Source organism: Indicator indicator, chromosome 3 (assembly GCF_027791375.1).
Source record: "Indicator indicator isolate 239-I01 chromosome 3, UM_Iind_1.1, whole genome shotgun sequence".
Taxonomy (NCBI): domain Eukaryota; kingdom Metazoa; phylum Chordata; class Aves; order Piciformes; family Indicatoridae; genus Indicator; species Indicator indicator.
Window position 1 is genome coordinate 9669562 of NC_072012.1, and position 22686 is coordinate 9692247.

A 22686-nucleotide genomic window follows, 5' to 3' on the forward strand; every position below is an offset into this window, starting at 1 on the left:
GTATGCTTTTGTAATCCCCTTGAGGACTGGATTAAGGCAGTCAATTGTACATAGATGTAATCAGTTTCCAGAAAGGTCTTAGCTGGATTTGTTGCTTGTACCATACTACAAACACTCATCAGCTCCCTCAACTAAAAGTCTTCTGGTGTAGACATCATGTGAATGATCACATTGCAGGATGGGTAGTCAGAGCATATTTGCTGAATTTATTATCAGTCTCAAGAGCTCTGCAAATCAAGTGAACTCAATTAGAGCATAATCAATGTACAGTTTATTATGAATTTGATACTGCTTAATTTACTGTCAAACATATGGAAGTAAGTGGTGTAGAAAACAGTCCTTTTGCGTCTGAGCTATAGAAGAAAACTGATGTGGTGTCTTCCTCTATAATATTAACTTGCTTAAGAATACATTCTGTTGAGATACATAGGGAGAGAAATCAAATTCAGATAAAAACATTTTGGCTGTCATTAACTGGAGGGGAAAAAAAAAGTAATGATATAAACCAAAGCATAGGGAATTAATTACAGAATCACAGAAATATTAAGGTTGGAAAGACCCTTGGGATCACCAAGTCCAACCCATAGCCCTACTTTACAAAGTTCACCCCTAAACCATGTCCCCAAGTATCACATCCAAACGACCTTTAAACACATCCAGGGTTGGTGACTCAACTACCTTCCTGGACAGCGTATTCCAATACCTGACCAGTCTTGCTGTGAAAAATCTTTTCCTAGTGCCCAGTCTAAATCTACCCAGTCTTAGCTTGAGGTCATTCCCTCTTGTTCTATCACTAATTACGTGTGAGAAGAGACCAGCACCAGGCTCTCTACAACATCCTTTCAGGTACTTCTAGGGAGCAATGAGGTCTCCCCTCAGCCTCCTCTGAACAGCCCCAGCTCCGTCAGTTGTTCATAAGATTTATTATCCAGGCCCTTCTCCATCTTCGTTGCCTTCCTCTGCACTCCAGCACTGACATCTCTCTTGTATTGAAGTGCCCAAAAGTGGACACAATACTCAAGGTGTGGCCTCACCAGAGCTGAGTACAGGGCGACAATCATCTCCCTACTCCTGCTGGACACAGCATTTCTGACACAGGCTGGGATGTCATTTGCTTTTTTGGCCACCTGGGCACACTGGTTGCTCATACTCATTTGCTTTGTCGACTAGAACCCCCAGGTCTCTTTCTGCCAGACAGCTTTTCAGCCACACTTCCCCAACCCTGTAGCATTGCTTGGGGCTGTGATGTCGTTTCAAAACGAGACAAGGAGCTTCACCGCAAGAGTTGCCGCCTTGGGTGTCCAATAAGGCTGACTCAGTTATATAAATGGAGAAAGGACAGATGTGGTATTGAGGTGTCTGCGGAAAGCAGCTTGAGCCCATGAATATAGGGTAACTCTCAGTTACGGTATTCTCTCCCATGCACGTTAAATCTGCTCACTTTAAATGTATTTATTGAGGCGGCGTTAGCTATGCTGCGAGTTTGCGGATGCATACCTTACGTTGGCAGTTGCCTCAGATAACCAAAGTCTATGCAGTTGCATAACCTCAGTTATTTGCACTATTCACACTATTCAAACTATTTCCTATCATTGAAATCCAGCAGCCATCGTTCGTGCCATAGAATCATAGAATGGTCTGGGTTGGAAGGGACCTCCAAAGGTCATCTAGTCTGACCCCGTCAGCAGGGGCATCCTCAACTAGATCAGGCTGCCCAGAGCCCTGTAGAGCCCCACTTTGAACAAAAATCCAGGAAGTAGTTCTTGTTGTAGAAGTGGATCTGTACTCTATCTTTTCAATGAAAATAAAATCCCTAACTTCTGGACACCTTTCTCTTTCCTTTGTAAACAGATTTAAGCTCTTTGATGTTGCATGTCTGAGTTGGCAAATGGCCTGAAATAAATACTGTGATAGTATGATCATGGAATCATAGAATTGTCAGGGTGGAAGGGGACCTCAAGGATCATCTAGTTCCAACCCCCCTGCCATGGGCAGGGACACCTCCCACTAGATCAGGTTGCCCTATGATAATTTTTCTAAATTGTATTCTGGCTTTTAAATGTGTGGTGATGCAACAGTGCCTGATGTTTCTCTGCAAATGATTATTGCAGAAACAGATGGATACAATACTGAGCCAAAAGATTGCAGGTTCTTGAACTCTTTGCCAGATTTGAGATTTCCCTGCATGTGCATGCAAGTATTTGGCAGAAGTATTTAGAAAAAGCCTGCTTTGTTTTAATCCAAGTTAGCTTTGTATGTGGTCAATGTAAGTTAATGGCTTGATAGCCTTAATTACATTGTAAAATCTTCAAAATTAGCATATCTGTGTTGTCCCTTTTGAGGAGGAGTTTTGCTTTTAGTTAACATCAACAAAAATTGAAAATGAGTAGCAACTGAATAGCTTCAGGTGTTTTTAAGATGCTCAGCTACTTGCATCTTTATTTTTGACATTTGTTCTATTTCATGCAAAGTAATCTCCATGAACGATGTAGCCATTGATCAGTATAGCAACTGGGAAATGGCCACTCAGGTACTGCAAGTGGCACCACTTTTGCCTATGTTCAGCTGCAAGGCTACTGATATTGATGTTATGATGGGGTTTTGTTCTTGGTAATGCTCACAAACACAGAATAGCCCAAGGCAGTGTTGGATTCATAAATTCACCATTTTCATTCAATAGTATTGTTTGAAGATGAAAGAATTGAAAGTTTAGATGAAGGAACTGATTTGTCTTATATAGAACCATTTCTGTCAGTAAAGTGTTTCAGGAAAGATAAGTCCCTGTTGTAGAGAAGGAATGTCCCAAGTGTGGGGTACTTGGTAAGAGATTATAAACCAAGCATACCTGATAAAAAATGATTGATGATAATAAAATTGATAGAATTTTACAATACTTTTTTTAGACAGGCTTAGCAAGATTTCACTTTATTTTTTAATAATGAGCTTCCAGATTTTTAACTGCACTTTAATGCTCTGGTTTGTTTGCAGAGAGTACAGGAAACAGCAATGTGTTGCTGTCAGATAACTGCAGATTCTGGAACAGGTTGCCCAGGAGGGTTGTGGATGCCTCCTACCTGCGGGTGCTCAAGGGCAGGTTGGATGATGCCTTGAGCAGCCAAGTCTAGTTGAGAGGCATCTCTGCCCATGGCAGAGAGGTTGGAGTAGGTTGTCTCTAAGGTTCCTTCCCACCTAAGCTATTCTATGATTCTGTGATAGCGGTTGTTCTGAGTTCTTGCCCATTTGGTCAGGCAGAACTGGTCCAAATTTGTCTAGGGGTGGAAAGGCAAGAAATTGACAGAAAGTCTTTGTAATTGGTGCCTAGAGAAAAGGAAGATGACACTTGCAGCGTGATAATTTCTAAATATAAATATTGAGTGTACAAAATCGTAGTTTTTAGATCTTGAACTGTGTTACAAAAATTCATGAGGAGATGTGCTAAAGCTGGTACTAACAGTTGTGGTATCTGTTGTATTTAGCTATAGGCAAACAAGTAGAAACAAGCTCTGTCATCTGAATGGCTAAACAGTTGTGAGATGGATTAAAAGAAACAAGTAAATTGTGTTGTGTGGGATAGCTAACTTAGCAAAATTCAGATGTCTTGGAAAAGGAGAGAAACAATAGAAGAAAGGAACACAAGGGAGCTTGCACCAGAGCAAAAAGGGGTGCTCTCAGGAAATTGTTGACTGAATAATAGGACTTGCATGAAATTCAAGGGAAACATCAGCATGTCTTGAATGTCTATGCCTGGAAGAAAACACAGGGAAGCAATTGTGACATGAATGCTTAAAAAGAACAGAAAACTGTAGAAGAAATTACATACAGGTTGTGGTTTGATGTCACTCTTGGTGATTATGGTTGTCTGAAAGGGCACACAATTATGTTGCAAGAGAAAGAGTCATGCAAAAAAAAAACCCTATTGGCAACAATTTATTCCACTAATACAGTTTATGGAAGTATGTGGTAACCCTCTAACTTCTTTACAGGATTACTTATCACTAACAAACCTGTATTACTTGTGTTATTGGTGCAGCAAGAACTGACTAGAATTCTGTTATGCAGGAAATAATGTTTTGTTGGAACAATTCTTATAATCCTACAGCCTGTGAGCAGCTTCTTAGCTGAGCATATGCTTGAAAGGCTCTAAACTTGGTGAAAACTGGTATGGGATGAATGACACATCTGTGCACTTAATTTGATTTTTGTATAGCCTGCCAAATCTGAAAGCCTCCCTTCAGTTAGGGATGTTGGACTCTGGTAGCTTGTAGTTGGGCAGGCATGTGGTGCCCAGTTGTAACCTGCAGAACAAACACGCTGACTGTTCTGCGTCTGTGCTGTGGCACGTATGTTAGCTGAAGCCTGTGAGAGAGGTTACCCAGTGTTTGACAGCCTTCAGTCTGGAATCCACCCTTTCCCCAATGGAAAAGAAAGCACATTTCTGTGCTACCATGTTGAAAAAGCTTTTTGTCCTCATTCAGGTAATTGTTTAATGCATCTTATTAATGACAGTGAGGATCGAGTTTAGCAAGAACTGAGTAGCTGTTACATGATTAATAGGGGTGGGTTCTTGGAAGTTAATAAAGCAGTGACCATATTTTCCTACAAGAAAACATTTCTCCTCCCCTTGTGACAACCTGCTTTGTAAATTAAGAAAAAAAAAAAAAAGAAAGAAAAGTATTTGAACTATTCCACATGTTTAAATGTCAGTCCTTCCATCTGAATTACAAATATTTTGGTGAAAGAAAACCCTGAGCGCTTTCTTGAGTTCATTCAATACAGGGTGAGAGAATTACAGTGGGACTTCACCTAACCTGCATGCTCCTTTGTGCTGGAGCTGAACAGGGAAGCTGTAGGAGGGCCTCATGCTGCTTGTGATTTTGCCCCTTTGCTCTGGTAAGATCTCACCAGACCTCACCTGGAGTATTGCATCCAGCTCTGTAGCACTCAGCAGTGGAAGGACCTGAAACTGATGGAGTGGGTCCAGAGGAGGGCTGCAAAAATGATAAGGGGGCTTGAGCACTTCTTGGGTGAGGAGAGACTGAGGGAGCTGGAAAACAGAAGACTCTGGGGAGACCTAGTAGCAGCCTTCCAGTACCTGAAGGGGGTCTGAAGAGGGACAGTTTACAAAGGCCTGTAATGGTAGGATGAGGGGCAATTTTTTTAAACCAGAGAAAAGCAGATTTAGATTGGAAGTTAGGAACAAACTCTTTACAATGAGGGTGGTGGAACACTGGAACAGCTTGCCCAGGGAGGTAATTTAGGCCTTGTCCCTGGAGGTATTCAAAGTCAGGTTTGATAAGGCTCTGAGCAGCCAGATGAGGTGGATGATACCCCTGCAGAGGGAGTTGGACTAGATGACCTTTGGAGGTCCCTTCTAATCCAAACCATTCTATGATTCTGTGTTAGAGTCCTGCTTCCCAGCTTGCCCTAACAAAGTGATGGGATTTCAGAAATAAAATGGTGTTAAAGCTGTTAAAATAAATGACCCATGTACATTTTATAGGGCAGCTTTGTTACATATCCACTTTCTTCCTGGTTTAATACACCGAATGATCTTACTGGGTATATGAGTAATTAACTTGGATTTACTGTAGTTAATCTAGTAGCAATTATAAAACAGCTGTGAAGAACTGAGTGTACATATAATTTTTTTAATTCCCTTCTCTCTGCTCAGAATAGGTTTAGGGTTGGGAAGGAGAATTAGTGAAGGGACTGCACGCAAGGCAAGGGCTGTGAAAACCTGATGTTTTAAAACGGAAGCTGTCCAGTAGTCTGTTTATTTTGCTGAATGTAACAACAGCTTTTAAGAGCTGTTTTGGTGGAAATTTTGCACAGGGAATATGTGGTTACAGTAATGTTCTGTTAGGACATAAGAAATTAGAAACTTAAATAGACTTAAGAAAAATATGGACCTGACTGGCTGGCCAAATTGTATTAACTGAATGACGAATGAAATCAATGGTCTGCAGAAATAAGACGGCAAACTTTAACTGATCGCCGGTGTTCTAGGACTTCTTTGTTTTAAAAAATAAGCTCTGTTAATAGCATGCTAGTTTCTGTGTTCTTCTTAACAGCTTTACCTGCTTAGCCTACAGATAATTCTGTATGGCTTAGTGAATTTGATTAATAAGTGTTTTTTTCTGATTCTAGAGTCACTTTGTTAGAGCTGATGATGGCAGAAGCAAGCGAGAAGAACCCAGTTACCAGTGAAGGCACAGATGTGTTCACGAGACATGCGGACTTCCTTGCAGAATGTTTCCAGGAGAAATGTGAAGCTGTGCTCAAGTTAACTTCTGCAGCAGATGCAGAAGATGAGGTATGACTGATTAAAAAAAAAATTATAGTACTAGAATCTGAAGTGGTGAATCCTCACTGCTACTACTACCCAAGTAGGACTTGCGTGCATTCCCAGTTTTAGATAGGGAAAGCAGTGTCAGAGTTCACAAGAGAATCTGTAAGGCAGCAGTCTGAGTTTGCTTTTAATTTAAGGATGACAAAGAATGTGGTGCTTTGAGGTAAAAATAAATCTGCTTGATCATCTCTCCTATGAAGAGAGACTGAGAGACATGGGGCTGTTTAGTCTTGAGAAGAGAAGGCTGAGAGGAGATCTAAGTCTCTAAGTATCTGAGGGGTGCATGTCAAGATCACAGAATCACAGAATGAACGAGGTTGGAAAATATTTCCGAGATCATCAAGTCCAACCTATTACGTAATACCTAACACCTCATGACAACTAAACCATGCTTCCAAGAGCCACATCCAAGCTTTTTTTCAACACCTCCAGGGATGGTGACACCACCACCTCCCTGGGTAGCCCATTCCACTGGCCAATTACTCTTTCTGGGAAGAACTTCCTCCTCACCTCGAGCCTCAACTTCCCCTGGCATAGCTTGAGACTGTGTCTTCTTGTTCTGCCACTGGTTGCCTGGGAAAAGAGACCAACCCCCATCTGTCTACAATCTCCTTTCAGGTAGTTGTAGAGAGCAATATGGTCTCACCTTAGCCTCCTCTTCTCCAGGCTAAACAACCCCAGCTCCCTCAGCCTCTCCTCATAGGGCTTGTGCTCGAGACCTCTCACCGGCCTTGTTGCCCTTCTCTGGACATGTTCAAGTATCTCAATGTCCTGCTTAAATTGAGGAGGCCAGAACTGGACACGGTACAAGATGAAGGTGATGGTCTCTTTGTGGTGGTGCCCAGTGTATAGGACAAGGAACAATGGGTACAAGCTAGAATCCAGAAGGTTCCACCTCAACACAAGGATACGCTTCTTTATGGTGAGCATGATGGAGCATTGAAAAAGGCTGCCCAGAGAGGTTGTGGAGTCTCCTTCTCTGGAGGCTTTCAAAACCTGCCAAGATGTATTCCTCTGCAGCCTGCCCTAGGTGATCCTGGTTTGGCAGGTGAGTTGGCCTCAATGATCTCTGGAGGTCTCTTCCAACCCCTAGCATTCAGTGATTCTGTGATTGTTAAAAATCTCAAAATTTTACAAATGTTCAAGTTTTCAAATCTTCAGATGTATTATTATGTTCTTTCTAAGGATCATGTCTATAATTTATTTGTGTTGTGAATTTTATTTTGTTTCAAATATGAGTCAAAACTTGAAATTTATAGGTGGGAAGCAGCATCTCTTCTCCATACCCTTAGAATTAAGGTAGAAATGGAGTAAGTGTTTTTCAAGCCATACTTAAGTAAATGTTGAGGGCAGTTTTAAACTCAAATAACTGATTTAGAGAACAAGTCTTATGAGAAGCAGCTGAGGGAACTGGGATTGTTTATTCTGGAGAAGAGAAGGCTGAGGAGACTCCTCATTGCTCTCTACAACTACCTGAAAAGATGTTTTAGTGAGGTGGGGATAAGTCTCTTCTCCATAGTATCAAGTGATAGAATGAGAGGAAATGGCCTGAAATTGTGCTAGGGGAGGTTTAGATTGGATCTCAGGAAAAATTTCTTTACTGAAAGAATGGTCAGGCACTGGAACAGGCTTTCCAGGGAGGTGGTGGAGTCACCATCCCTGGAGGTGTTCAAAAAACATGTGGATATATCACTCTGGGACATCATCTTTTTTAACCATTCTATGACAACAGCTTCATAATTAATGCATCATTCAGGTTCCACATACTAGTTCTTTGAAAATGCATTTGGCTACTTCCAAGGCAGGTGACCTGTAAGATCAAGTTCTGATTATGGAGAGCTGTGGTGTTCGTGTGATTAGCTCTGTGTGTGGGAGCTATCTGAAATATGTAGTGATCCTTGCTGCAAGCAAGGGCTCTTCCTGTTTCCCAATGACTGGGGATTCTCTGGTGGACTTCACGTGGCTCTGACAAGGCAGCATCCCTGGGGCCAGCCAGCATCCACAGCATGAAGTTGCAGAGCTTGCTGGGTGCCAAGTGGCAGACAGCTTCTGTCTGCTGAGCACCCAGACACTTGCCCCAACTCTAGTCCATTTGGAAGCAATCTGTTATTGCTTCAGACTTAATAAACTGTTTCTGTTGAGGATGGCCACAACCAAGTCCCTTTGCAATCTAAGTAGGAAGGCTTTTATGGGTCAGAGATGGTTTGTGGGTTGCACTTCGGGAACCTTGGATGCAAAGCTGAGTCCTGGATGGCTTTATTTTAATTCCTCCTTATGAAGTATCCAAGAGTTGCTGGCTACTTGCCATACCATATAGTGCAGTAGGGGGGTTTAGGCCATGTAAGGGTAGGGGTCTTTTCAAATAACGTGGCGTTCTATTTTCACTCTCACTTTTGACAAGCTGCTTGAAGCAGCGCCCTGGGGAGTACAGAAAGCAATTCGTACCATAACTTGCAGTGACCTCATTTGTGTTGTGTTAAGTCTTTGCTCTCTCATAAAGTCTTAATGTTTTCAGCTGATTTAAATTAAGACAACTACCCAGAAAAGTAAAAGTCTGAGAAACTGAGTATGTTTTAATCAAACATAGAATTAGTTAATTCTCACTGATTAAGCGTACATGGCTTCAGAAGTGTGATTAATGTGATTAACATTTTCTTGATATTTCTAAAGATACTTTAAAAAGTCACATCTAGCTTCTGTCTTGCCAAATGACCAGAGTGACATGTTGAAATTCTGTTACCCAGCAGGCATGTAGTCGGTAGCATTTTATGTTAAAAAAAAAATAAAAATTAACCTGTAATAGTTTCATTTGGAGAAACTCTCGAAAAACAGCTGCCATAACTAATGTACTATCGAAGTGAAAAATAATGATCTTTAAATGCTTTTCTATGATAATGTTACACAGGGCTTTATTTGCTGATTTTTTTTTTTTTAAATAGGCACAAGAATTTAAAAAGTATGTATTTCAAAGTATTTTAAAACTATGGGGAGAAATTTAATGAACTAGGACAAGGAGTCTTGCATCTGGGAAAGAACAACCCCATGGACCCCAGTATAGGTTGGAGACTGATCTGTTGGAGACCAGTGTAGGGCAAAGCAACCTGGGCGTCCTGGTGGACAACAGAATGACCACGAGTCAGCAATGTGCCCTTTTGGCCAAGAGGACCAAGGGCATTCTGTGGTGTATGAGAAGGGATGTGGTTAGTAGGTGGAGAGAGGTTCTCTTTCCCCTCTACTCTGCCCTGGTGACACCATGTCTGAAATACTGTGTCCAGTTCTGGGCCTCTCAGTTCAAGAGGCATAGGGAACTGCTTGAAAGAGTCCAGCACAGAGCCACAAACATGATTAAGGGAGTGGAACATCTCCCTTCTGAGGAAAGGTTGAGGGAGATGAGTATCTTTAGCTCAGAGGAGACTGAGAGGTGACCTCATTAATGTTTATAAATGTGTGAAGGGCAAGTTTCAGGAGGACAAAGCCAGGTTCTTCTCAGTGATGTCCAATGGCAGGACACAAGGGGCAATGAGTGCAAGCTGGAGCAGAGGAGGTTCCACATGAACATAAGGAAAAACTTTTCCACTGTGAGGATGACAGAACCCTGGAGCAGGCTGCCCAGAGAAGTTGTGGAGTCTCTGTCTCTGGAGACATTCAAAACCCACTTGGATGCATTCCTGTGTGACCTAATCTAGGTGGTCCTGTTCTGGCAGGGGGGGTTAGACTGGATGATATCTGGATGTCCCTTCCAACCCCTAACATTCTGTGTTGAGAGGTGTTGTCAAAAGATAGCAAACATCACTTTATGAAGAGATGGTAGGTGGATGCATTAAAAAAGCACCAACCACACAACAGTCTTTTTATATCTCTCCAAGAAGCAGAGCTTTCCCCCACTGCCCCAACTGCTTGGTCTGTTATGTTAGAAAACTTAAATGACTACTTCTAGAAAAGAGAGAAGCTTGACAGTAAAAGGACATACACTAAGACCATGCCATCTCTTTTATTTTTGTTTGTTTTTCTTTTTTCTCCATCCTTCTTTCTGTGTTGCTTTCCGTGTTTTTAACTCCCTCTCCCCCCGCTGCTGCTGCTTCTTCTGCTGCTTTTTTTTTTTTTTTAATTCTGTGAGTGTGGCTCCTTTGCAAGTATTCTGTGCTTTCAGTTCTTGAAAAAACCCACACCTTTGTTTGCACCTAGCAAAAGGAGGTCTCTGTCCAACTTCAAGGTGCTGGGACGGTAGTATTGAGGGTGCTACCGTGTAATTTGCCCTGCTTGACACTGATGTTTTATTCTCTCACAAAAACCTGGTGTATGGTAAGTTGAGCTATTTGGTGGGGAGGTAGGGATCATTTAATGAACACAAAGTCATAGCTGAACAAATGGAGAGCAATTGCAAGAAGAGTTTTTAAAGAAGTGTGTGTATATGCAAGTTGTATGTATACATTTATTTGTAATATGTGCTTGCCATGGGAAAAGAGAAATTTCATCTTAAATTCATACAATTGTTGTCTTTTCTTACTAGAAACAATAAAAAATTGCACCAATTTCTCCTCAATTGTGTAAATACTTTAGGTTTTGCATAAGTGGTGTACTTGACTGGGAAAAAAAGTAATATTGAGCATGTAATTAAAAATGCAACATCTGTGATATTAAACTGAGCTCTCCCTGGACTTTTCTGTGTCCCTGAAGCCAAGTGCCTTGGTCAGGCTGTGTTTGTACTAGTAAGCTGTCTTAGACTCCAAAACTGCAAAGCCACATTTGAATGCTGCCTTTTTGGAACAGTCCTTCAACTGGCCTGACTCCCAAAATGTTGTCTGGGTGTCCCATCCACTGTTTAATTTATTATATGTAGACACTGCCATTTTTTTCCCTAAGGAACCTCAGGTCTTGTAGCTTCCATCTCAAACCAATGGAAAGCTAATCATATGCTTCTGCAGTGCTTAAACCAATGTTTAAAATAGCTTTTCCATTATAAGCCTGACTTCAGCATCAGTTTGCTTTCAACCATACTTGCAAAATAAAACCCCTGGATTTTAAGTTTGTATTTCATGTCTTTATAAGGAAAATATTTTCTGACTCTTTCTCAAAATAGTTTTATTGAAAAACTCTTCAATTATTTCCTTATTTACTGTTCAAATTGTGTTCACATCAGGATGGCTGTGAGATTTCAAAGCATTTTTGGGGTTCAAACAGCATCTTGTTGCTGAACTTAAAAAGGAGGTCTGCTCTATTGCCTTTCTGTTGTACAGGTAGAGGGCAATAAAAAAAAACCAAACAAACAAACCAAAACCAAACACAAAATTAAAAATTGGAAAGCTGGGGCAAGGGTAGACACAACCCAACCAGACATGTTTAAACATTTTTTTGAAGGTATCAAGTTGCAAACATAAATAAGAAATTTGGGGTTCGTTTGTGCTTTTAAAATAATCTATTCTTATTCTCAAATCTGGATGGAACAGTTGCTGTACTGAGCCAGATGGCGGAGTACAAGAAGTGGAAGATTGTAGTGTAAAATCCTGGGGAGAAAAATCTAGAGAACAGTGAGGAAAGACAGTTAAAAAAGAAAAGGGAGGTGGTGGTGTTGAAATGTAAAAGCCACACTTCGTAGTATCTGATGCTCCTGAGCTTGCATTGTGAGGGAGGATAATGGGGTACACAGAGGCAGCAAAGGCCATTGTACCTTACTGATGTGATTTGTAGTTGCCTGTTGATGCTTGTTTGCTTTGCAATTGTAAAGGGTGTAATCCTTTCATGTGCAAAGGTAAGTGTGAAGTATAGGAGCTGAAGGGCTTTTGTTTAAGCTGCTGACTTGTAACTGTGCAAAATGGCTTAAGTTGTAAACACCTGCTTATTGTCTCTGAAACACAGTTGGGATGTTCTGACTCCAGTGTATTCAGAGGCTGGTGTTTGGCAAGTTATTGAACAGCTTAGGGCAAGACTTACATCTTCCTGCATCTGTGTAAAGAAATTAAAATACAGCTTTAGGAGCTGGACTGTATACCACTTTGGTGTTTTCAAGGAGCATTGGGAGGACCAAAGAATGGATATATTCATAGTACTTAATTGCTGAATGCTGCTGTTGATTATTTTGATGTTATAAAGGTTATATGGATTCAAGAGTATTATAGTGTTGCTAAATAAACGTCTCTTTGTCCTGGACCAGACAAGGCAGAAATAGTTACTGTGACCTATGCCTGAGCCATTTCAAGCCTACTTGCAGTTTACGTACCACACCTTGTGTGGAATCATCTTGCAGTCCCAGTCTGGTTCTTGAGCAATGTGTGGTGTTCCAAATTATGCCATACGCTCTTAAGGTACCTCCTGGAAGTGCTACATTGTCATTATAAGCACGCACCAGCATAGTCTGTGAGAAAAAAAAAATAGTTCTTTTGGCTGAACAAATAATATGCAAATAAAATTGTGTCTCATACCTAACCAAAATGCTGCATCTGTGATCCTGATCCTATTTACCCAAGAATAATGTAAATTCTCGCAGCCAAAGTTCATTTGACCACAGAACTTTGCAGAATTCCTGCGGATAACAAACTGGTGTCTTGCAGGCGGTGTTTGTGTCTTTAAAGTGGGACTCTCCTACTGAATAAACTCAAAAGAAAACATTTATACAGAAATAATTTTCTCAGCTAGTAATTTTCTGCATTTGTGCTTTTGGAAGCTACTGTGTTTTTGTTAAAATTTTATCCCTTATGGCTCTGTTTTGGTTTCCCCGTGATTTTTCAGGGCACATAGAACACTGACTGTAGAAGACAAATTATTTCGGTGCAATAATTGCAGTGTTGCAACAACTTTGTTGTAGAAAGATGTCCTTATTTTCTAGAGAATTATTCTTGGCAGTGTAGGTAAGCTGCAAAGAACCTTAGGTGCTGAGAGTTCCTGCCTTCTCGTTTGATTATCAGTTTTATGTTCTTATGGTGTCCTTCATAAGCCTTTTTGAGAAATGTAATTTTCATTTCCAGGAAGCATTGGTTACAATTCGTCTTCTTGATGTTCTTTGTGAAATGACATCAAACAATGGACAGCTGGAACATCTACAGGCTTTGCCTGGTTTGCTTGAAACAGCCATTGGTGAGTGAAAAGCCACAAGTTTTAACTGTTGGCTTCTTCCAAATTGTGTTGCTCTGTGAATGAATACATGTTTTTCCACAACTGGTGGTAATTATGATTCTGACCTTTTAATAAAATAAATAGGAGATTGAGTGAATCTACATTTTCAAATATTTGATTTGTTCCTGGAATTTTTCTGCTTCTCACTTTGTTGTTTCCTATTACCCAACAGAGCCTTAATTCAACTGTCAGCAATGCCCTATTTATACAGTAAGAGTTGTGCAAATGACAGCTGCTTACTATGTTCTTCCACTGGCTAAATGTGTGGAAGAATCTCCTCAAGAAGTAGGAAAAGGACTTTTCCTTTACCTCCTGTACTGTGCTTCTATACTTTACCTACCTTTACTTCTCCTGTTACCTTCTGTTTCCGAAATTGCTGAAAACTGAAACTAACTACAGTTTGAATGCTCTTAACTAAATCCAATGACATTTAAGGTCATTTTGAAAAAGAAGATTCTTTCTACTAAGAAACAACATGTGATGGGCTTGTACACAAATATTAAGCCAGGATGATCCAGAGAGAGCCTATATACTCAAAGAGGAAGTATACATATATTGAACAGTGCCTTCCTAAATGTTATGACTGACTGAGACTGATGATTATGCCATTGCTTTCTGAAAAAATTGTAAACATTTATTGATTCTAAAGAGAAAGATGCAATATTTTGGATTAAAAGAAAGGCTAAAGCAGTGGTTAACTATGACTATTTTGAGACATTCAGAGGTCCTTGCTACAAAAAAAACACCTCAAAACCACCCAAACCTCTATTTTTGATGACAGGTTCATCGTTTTATTGCTTACAGTAAGATGACTAACAACAAGGTCTGTTTTGTGTATGTGTCTGTGTTTTGAGGAAACTCAAAAGTCATGTGTTGTGTCATCCAAATGCTTGTTTAATAAGGCTTTCAACGAGAGTTTCAGGGGGATCAGTTCAAGTTAGAAGCCTATGGGCCAGTCCTTTCTCTAGATGTGCACAGACTGACTTCTCCACAGCTGTCACCACGGTGATGAAACAAGTGCAGGCTAGAACATTGCTTGCATGTGCATCCTATCCACATGCCCTCAGCCAACAGTAATTTATAGCTTGTGTAGGTTCTCTTTAAGACTGCTTTTTGGCTACAAGACTCCTTTAATTTGTATTAGCAACAGGGCCCAAAGCCATATCGCCTTCACAGGATCACCGGATGTTAAGGGTTGGAAGGGACCTCCGGAGATCGAGTCCAACCCCCTTGCCAGAGCAGGACCATATAATCTAGCACAGATTGCACAGGAGTGCATCCAGATGGGTCTCAAAAGTCTCCAGAGAAGGAGACTCCACAACCTCTCTGGGGAGCCTTTTCCAGTGCTCTGTGACCCTCAGTGAAGAAGTTCCTCCTCATGTGAGGTGGAACCTTCTGTGCTGTAGTTTATATCCATTACCCCTTGTCCTATCACAGGATTCACCTGAGCACAGCCTGTCCTCTCCCTCTTGACACCCAGCCCTCAGATATTTATAAACATCAGTCTTCTCTTCCCTCTCAGTTGTCTCTTCTCCAGACTAAAAAGCCCCAGATCTCTCAGCCTCTCCTCATAGGGCAGTGCTCTACTCCCTTAATCATTCTCGTAGCCCTTCAGTATTTAGTACTGTAGACCAGAAGAATAAGGATAGATAGTGCAAAAGTTCTTCATCTTACAGATCTGTTGATGAAGCAGTTCTCTTCAGTTTACAGCATAAGAAATTCCTGTTACAAATTATTAAAAAAATAATTGAAAGATCTGCAAAATACCTGGATGCTCTTTTAAGTAGTAGCTAAAGAGTGCGTTTTGCTACTTTCAGTAATTGTTGGATTAAGTTAGACAGTAGTACTGCAGTGCTAATAATACACTTTATTGTATCACCAGGGAGGTGAATGTGTTTCAGGATGGAAGAGTTGCTGTTTGGGATAATGAGAGAACAGCAGACTGAAATGTCCTTTAGTTGAGAGCATGGGTGACAGTTGCTGTGTTGTGTCGGATGTGCAGTGTTTGAGAGGAACACTGTCTTCTCTCTAGGTTGGCATCATGCATGGAAGGTGGCTTCCACCTTTTCCTGTAGTTCTGTTTCCAGGCAGGTGCACTGCTCATTGCATTCTTGCCTGCACCGTGGAGTGTTCAAAGTGTTTTATTTACTTTTGGGGGTGTGTGTTTTGGGTTTCATTATATTTTTTTGTTTTAATATTTTCATTCAGGAAGGCAGAATGAATGATGTTCACTCTTGTGTGTTTGTGTAGAGGAAAATGCTAAAACTATAAAGCAGGGAAGCACACAAAGCAAGAGTGCTGTGAGAAGGATGTGAGACACTGCTGATTCTTATGGATTTATGAAAACAAGCAGATTTTTATGAGGGGTTTTTTTTTGGGTTAAAAGCTCTCTTATGATGACATTTTTTAGGGGAAATCAGGAGATGGGTCTGTTTTTCATAGTTCAAAATATGAACAGATATGAGTGGTATCTGCAACACAGCAGGCACCTTAGCCTTCTTATAGTTTCATATTAAAAAAATAAACCCTGCCAGCAATGTAGTTGTCTCTTTATCAGCATAGAGATTTTTTTTTTAACTTCTGTCTCAACCATCTGGGAGGGAAACTATAAAATGACAACCAATGAAATTTCTTCTAATTTAAATCCAGGAAATTTAGTTCCCATTGCACTAGGGATTTTGTCCTATCTAGAGCAGAAGGAGCAGAGGGCTTAGTTACTGCCCTCTGCTATAACCTGGTTTTGGTACGTACTGTTCCAGTGTAAGTTGCATAAAGCATCTCACAGACACTGGCATTGTCAGGGGACTTAGTAGTGTTGCAGGTTGCTCAGAGGAGAAATATTTGTTCATTTTTAATCATAGGCACAGCATTTAGTGAGTTGCCTTCTCAGCTGTACGAACTTTCAGGTGTTCACATTTCAACTTTTTTTCTGTCTGTGCTCTCTTTGTGAAATGTTTCACAGATCTTAGTTTTTCTTCTCCCCAATTTCTCTCTGGAGCGTTGCAGAAAAATTCTTAGTTGCTGTAAAGTGGTGCTTACTGTACAGGAATGTCAGTGTTCCTTCATTATTATGGCACTGAAGAATTTGTAAAGCTATGTTAAATTGCTGGGTGCACTCGAAACCTTTTCTCATACTGCAGAGCTAGGAACAGATTGGAGAAGAGAGAATAAATTCTGTGAGTAACATGTACTGCTGTGACAAACTGAACAACTGATGAACTGAAGGAAGTTTTCTAAAAACCTTGGTTTTTAGCAATATATGTCCAATACTGGAGTCATCAAAAGCTTACAAAATCTGATTTTTCATGTAGCAACCAATAGCCCAAACCTTCAGGCTTCATGTCTGAACGACGTAAGTGTGCAGAAAGGGTGCAAAAATACCTTCTGACCTTGGGATGGCCTTTTACAGTTATAGTAATATTTTCAAAGTACTTTTGATGTACTGCTGGGTATCTGAAATTATGCTGATTAACCTTGGACCTAATAATGGCACTTTGTGCAAAGCGATACTAATTTTGATGTGTTCATTCATTAAAATATTTTTGTTTTCTGTAGATACCTTGAGATTAACTCATCTTGCTGGTAAACAGGCTGTAAATGTTTTCACTGCCACACATGCTATGACCGGACAAGAAGAAATTTCACATCCAGCTGTGGGTTTTAAATCTCATCTCATTCGTTTGATTGGAAATTTGTGTTACAAAAATAAGGAAAACCAAGACAAGGTAAGCTTATACTTTTTTTTTTTCTTCCTTTTTTTTTTTTTTTCCTGGCAGAACTCTGATGTGAACAGATGTGTATGACTTCACTCATGCAAATGTACTGTTGGTGGGGTAGAATGGGTCGTGCAAAGGAAGCAAATTGTGTGTCTGTTCTGGTATGCTAACTTTTTAATAACAATGTAATGTGTGCCTGTCTACCTTTTACTTAAGTCCTGAAGAGTGCAAGCTAGTGTTCAATTCCTTTATTGCTTTCATGTTTGCACTTTCTTTGAAAAGAAAATGAGACATTTGAAAAGAATATGTCTGAAGACCTCAGTTTTGTAGGGAAGTGGATAGGAATCGTTGCATAAATTTATTTTTAAATTTTTGTATTGGTCTCTAAGGCTTTTTTCTCTCTTCTTCTCCCCCCCTTGACCCCACTTTTTTTTTTTACATGTCACTTTTAAAATGTAGGTCTGCTTCCATCAAATCACTTTGAGCCCTTTATCTTTAGAATTTCTATGTGGAAAATAAGGTTTGTTTCCCATTATAAGCAAAAGATGAAACAGCAATATGTTTTTAAATATGAAACCATTTTTTTCTTGGAGTGATGAAAGAGATGGCTTTCCTCCAGGGTTTGTTAAGCTAACCTAATTTCAGCAAGAAAAGCAGTCATGAAATGATGTTGTCATGGTTCATCTGAGCACTTCCTAAAATCCAAGTAGGTTACTGTTCTCATTTGTCCTAAGCAACCACATAGTGTATTACAGTAGCTTCAGCTTAGTGAAAGGTTTAGTTCTTCCTTGTGAGTTTCTTCTTGTAGAGAAACCATCTGTTGAATTATTATATCTTACTTTTTGCTCAAGTCTTTTGGAAATGATCTTGAGTAGCCTTTGTTCTTGATATTTGTTATTGAACAGGGGCAATTGGGATTGTTTGCCTTTATTAATTTGAATCAAAGTTTTCACCTGCTCTCAAAGAAACAATTTTTAGACTATTGAGGAAGGAGTAAAGGAGGTGGAGTATTTCTACTTCTCTCTTATGATGTCAAAGGAGGCCCATGTCAGCAAGTACCAAAAATACAGTAAATAGTACTGGATACTCTGCAGGAAGCAGTGTATGATGAGATACTCTGAGTTTAATTCTGCATCACCAAGGAGCTATGGAGACAGAGTACTGAAAAATCAATCTCTGCTAGCATCTTGTTTACTAAAGAATTTTTCTATGGTGTTTACTTCTTTTTGCAAAGATAATAGATTCTTTGCTACTGATGCCATCAAATCTGGTTTAAACTGCTTCAGTGTCTACCAAGTTATATTTCTTTAGTGGCATCAGGGCATTTATGTAGTCTTTCCTTTAGGTTTTTTTCTGCAGGGTAGAGAAATGGGAAACCTGAGGAATGCTGCCCTCTTTGTCTGACAAATGCTAACAATACAGGCATATAGATGGGAAATACCATAATCATCCTCCCTTTCCCTCTTCAGATTACAGTGTATAACAAAATATTTTAATATTTCTGAAAAATACTATTAATCATCTTAATCACTCTTGCTTAGCCCTGTCTCTGACCTGTTGTGATGTAATATGTGTTTATGGAAGTGAAGTACATTTTTGTGGAATAACTTTTGAGACTGGAGGGGAGGGAGTTGCTTTCATTTTGGAAGGGTTGATTTACTGCTCATTGTTCATTTTTGCTTAGATTTTCAAAGGCCCCTGGAGCAATTAGTCATGCAGGCTTAGTGTTTTTAATGGAAGTTGGGTATTAACTTGCCTTAAACTGCCTGCAAATATTATTGCTCTATGCTGGCTTGAAAATTACTTAGATTCTTGTGTGTGATGTCGTGGAGCATTATTTAAGTGCCGTTGAAACCATAGAAATGCCAATAGTATGATATCCTGTCTGTACCTTCAGACACCTCCTACTAAACCAGTTTGCTCAAGGCTGCATCCAGTCCAGCTTTGAACACTTCCAAGACTGGAGTTTCCACTAATTCCCGAGGCAGCCTGTTCCAGTGCCTCACCACTCTCATGGTGAAGACTTTCTTCCTAATGTCTAATCTAGATCTAGCTTCTTCCACTTTGAAGCTATTCTTGTCCTGTCATTACATGCCTGTATAAAAAGTCTGGATAATACTGGAACAGGGTGCCCAGGGATGTGGTTGAGACCCTGTGCCAGGAGATACTCAAGATCAGACTCGATGTGACCCTAGGCAGCCTGATCTAGTTGGAGATGCCCCTTGCTTGCTGCTGGGGGTTTGGACAAGATGACCTTTGAGGGTCCCTTCCAACCCAATGCAGTCTGTGAATGCTATCATGGAGCCAATTCCTTATCCACCAAGTGGTCCACCCATCAAATCCATGTCTTTCCAAATTAGAGGCTAGGATGTCATAGGCAACAGTGGTGAGTGCTTTGCAGAAGTCCAGGTAGACAACGTCAGTTGCTCTTGTCCATCACCACTGTTACTCTGTCATAGAAGGATACCAGATTTGTCAGGCACAATTTGCCCTTGCTTAAGCCGTGTTGGCTGCCAGCAATCACCTCCTCATTTTTAATGTGTCTTAGCAGAGTTTCCAGGAAGATCTGCTCTGTGATCTTGCTGGGCACAGAGCTGAGACTGTAGTTTCACCAGTGCACCCAGGTTTCCAAGAAGACCAACAGCATCCTGGCTTGTATCAGAAACCCTGTGTCCAGCAGGACGAGGAAAGTGATTGTCCCTCTAGTGAGGTCCCATCTTGAATACTTTGTTCAGTTTTGGGTCCCTCACTACAAGAGCTACACTGAGGTGCTGGCTGAGGGAACTGAGGTTTTTTTAGCCTGGAGAAACGGAGGCTCAATGGAATCCTTACCACTCTCTACAACTCCCTGAATGGGATCAGTCTGTTATCCCAAGTACAAGCAACAGGACAAGAGGAAACAGCTTCAAGTTGTGCTGGGGATCTTTAGGTTGGATGTCAGGAAAACTTTCTTCTCAGAAAGAGTTACCAAGCATTGAAACAGGCTGCCCAAGGAAGTTGTTCAGCCACCATTCCTGTGGTGCTTAGGGATGTCGTCTAGTGGTGACCCAGCAGGGTTTGATTACTGGTTGGACTTTATGATCTTAAAGATCTCCAACCAAAGTGATTCTGTGATTCTAAATGAAGCAAATACAAAACAGGTCATAGGAATTAATTTGCACCCCTATTTCTTTGTTCATTTACAAGATCGGGTACTGGAAAGTGAGATGACTAACATTTCTGTCTCATAGTGACAGTTGCTGCTGCTCTACACAACTTTACTACCTTTCCCTAAAACTGCTGTTTATGCAGTATGACTTGTTTAAAATACTTGTTTTAATGTAAGTGTGATCAGTGTTTGCATAAACAATGGAATAATGTAGACCTTATTTTACATTGTTTCCCTTCCTTTCTTGTAAAAAGGGGAATTACACAGACTCCAATCACATAACCTCACTGGAGTTAGCAAACAGGGAGTTGAAGTAGAAGGCTTGCAAAGTTTAATTGCACCCTTTATTCGCTGTTTGCTGTAGTTTACCATTGCCCCTGAGATCAAACAAGGCAATCTGAATTGCCAGAGGGTTCTGTCCTGTGCAAGCTGTTACCGAAGGATGCAGCATTGTCTGGAACAAGCTGGCTATGAGACAGGAGCTGCGTTCCTTGCAGTGTGGGAGCAGCCAGCTGGCAGAAGACTGGTGTGCTGAGCTCATGCTGTACTGACACCTTTTCAGAGGGATCCTAAAGGGAAGAATTGTGACGTTTCTGAAAGCAAATTTAAGGCTGCCTTAGTTAAAGCAAAGCACTTCACTCGGGCTGGTGCTGTGATCTTGTTGCATTGGTTTGCCTTTTCTGACTGGCTCCTCTCTTTTGACTTGGGGGCTGGAGCCCCTCTCCTATAAGAACAAGCTGAAGGAGCTGGGGTTCTTCAGTACCTGAAGGGGCCTACAAGAAGGATGGAGAGAGACTGTTTTCAAAGGCCTGTGGTGATAGGATGAGGGGCAATGGCTTCAAACTAGAGAAGAGTAGATTTAGATTGGATGTTAGGTTCTTTACCATGAGGGTAGTGGAACACTGGGAACAGGTTGCCCAGAGAGGTGTTCAGGGCCCCATCCCTGGAGATATTCAAAGTGAGGCTCAACAGGGCTCTGGGCAACTTACCTAGTTGACGATACCCCTGCTTACTGCAGAGGGGGTTGGAATAGGTGACCTTTGGAGGTCCCTTCTAACCCAGACCATTCTGTGATTCTATGATAGGATATTAATCTTGGAATGTGTGTGCTTTATTGGTAACGTTGTTCTGTCATTTATGTAGGGGGAAAAAATTAAATGCAGAGTTCCTTTTGATACTGACAGCTGGCACCTTTGTCCTTAAATGAATTATTCTAACACGGTGAACCAAGGGAAATTTTTTCACATAGCTTTTTTTATTTGAGGTGGCAGCAGTGCTTCCTCTAATGCAGAGCTGAGAAGCAAAATCTGCTAGGAGAAAAGGAGGGGGAAAAACCTTCTACAGTTAAAACTAATCTTAATAAAAGTAGCAAGTAAAACATCTGGATACTGTTTAATGTAACTTGGATTTATTTTTATATATATACATTGAGCCAAATTGTTTTGTGAGAGACTAGAACCCTAATTTGAAGACTGTTCTCCGTGCAAGTACAAACAAGATAGATCAAATTGCCCCCATTCAATTCCTGGACCTAAGGTTCTTGCTGTAGTGCTTATAAATTAGAAAATTTCAAACTCAGCACAAATACTATGTTTTATTTAACAATTGGCTCTTTCTCACCTAAGGTTTTCAAGAAGGCTGTGATCTTATCTGTTCTTTTTCTTCACGATTAAGTTGACTTTCTAAAGTAGTTACATTCTTCCTGGCATGGCAGGATCGTTTACTTGCAATGAAGAACATCCCATGTTTATCTGCATATGCTGTTGAGAGAGGGAGAAAAGAAATAAACTACTGTGATTTCTTCATTAGCAACCTACATAATTGTGATTTTTATATTTTTCTAATGTTAAACGTAAGCCTGAAATGGAAGAGATTCTTGGTTTAGAGTTAAGTGAAAAGGAAGGAGCCTGTTGGATCTCAGTGCTCTGCTGCATACCTAACTGTAAAGTTCTGCATGGCTTTGTTTGGATGGGGCTATTCTGTTCTAATGTATATATGTCTGTGTTTTAATGCTTTGCTAGATAAGGACAAAACATTCAGGTTGTTGCAGGACTGAGCCTTTTCATTGGGAAATCTTTTTCTATTTTGACTGTAAAAGTCAGTAATAAAGCTTAAAATGGACTTTCTCACAAAAGTGCTTTAAAAGCCTAGGTTCTGCTGTGGAAATGTGACCTCTGTCTAGCTAGTTGAGAGACACTCCAAGGAGAAAAATGTCTGTGGTTCAAGAGTACCTTTTAAAGGTATCTGTTGCGACATACCAGGTAATGTGTCTAGTCCTGGTCCCTAATGCATTTTATGTTAGTTTTCAGCTCTGGCGCAATCACAAATCCTTAATGAAGTGCCAAGATTTTCATCAAAGTGCT

General features: G+C 40.5%; 1 protein-coding gene across 1 annotated transcript in view; it reads left to right on the top strand.

Annotated features, from left to right (window-relative positions):
* Positions 1-22686, top strand: part of ATXN10 (ataxin 10) — a 103462-nt gene that overhangs the window by 36961 nt on the left and 43815 nt on the right. Inside the window, exons 7-9 of the mRNA XM_054399741.1 lie at positions 6148-6313; positions 13312-13420; positions 17015-17184. Of these exons, the coding sequence (XP_054255716.1) occupies positions 6148-6313; positions 13312-13420; positions 17015-17184 (445 nt within the window). The remainder of the gene's footprint in view (positions 1-6147; positions 6314-13311; positions 13421-17014; positions 17185-22686) is intronic.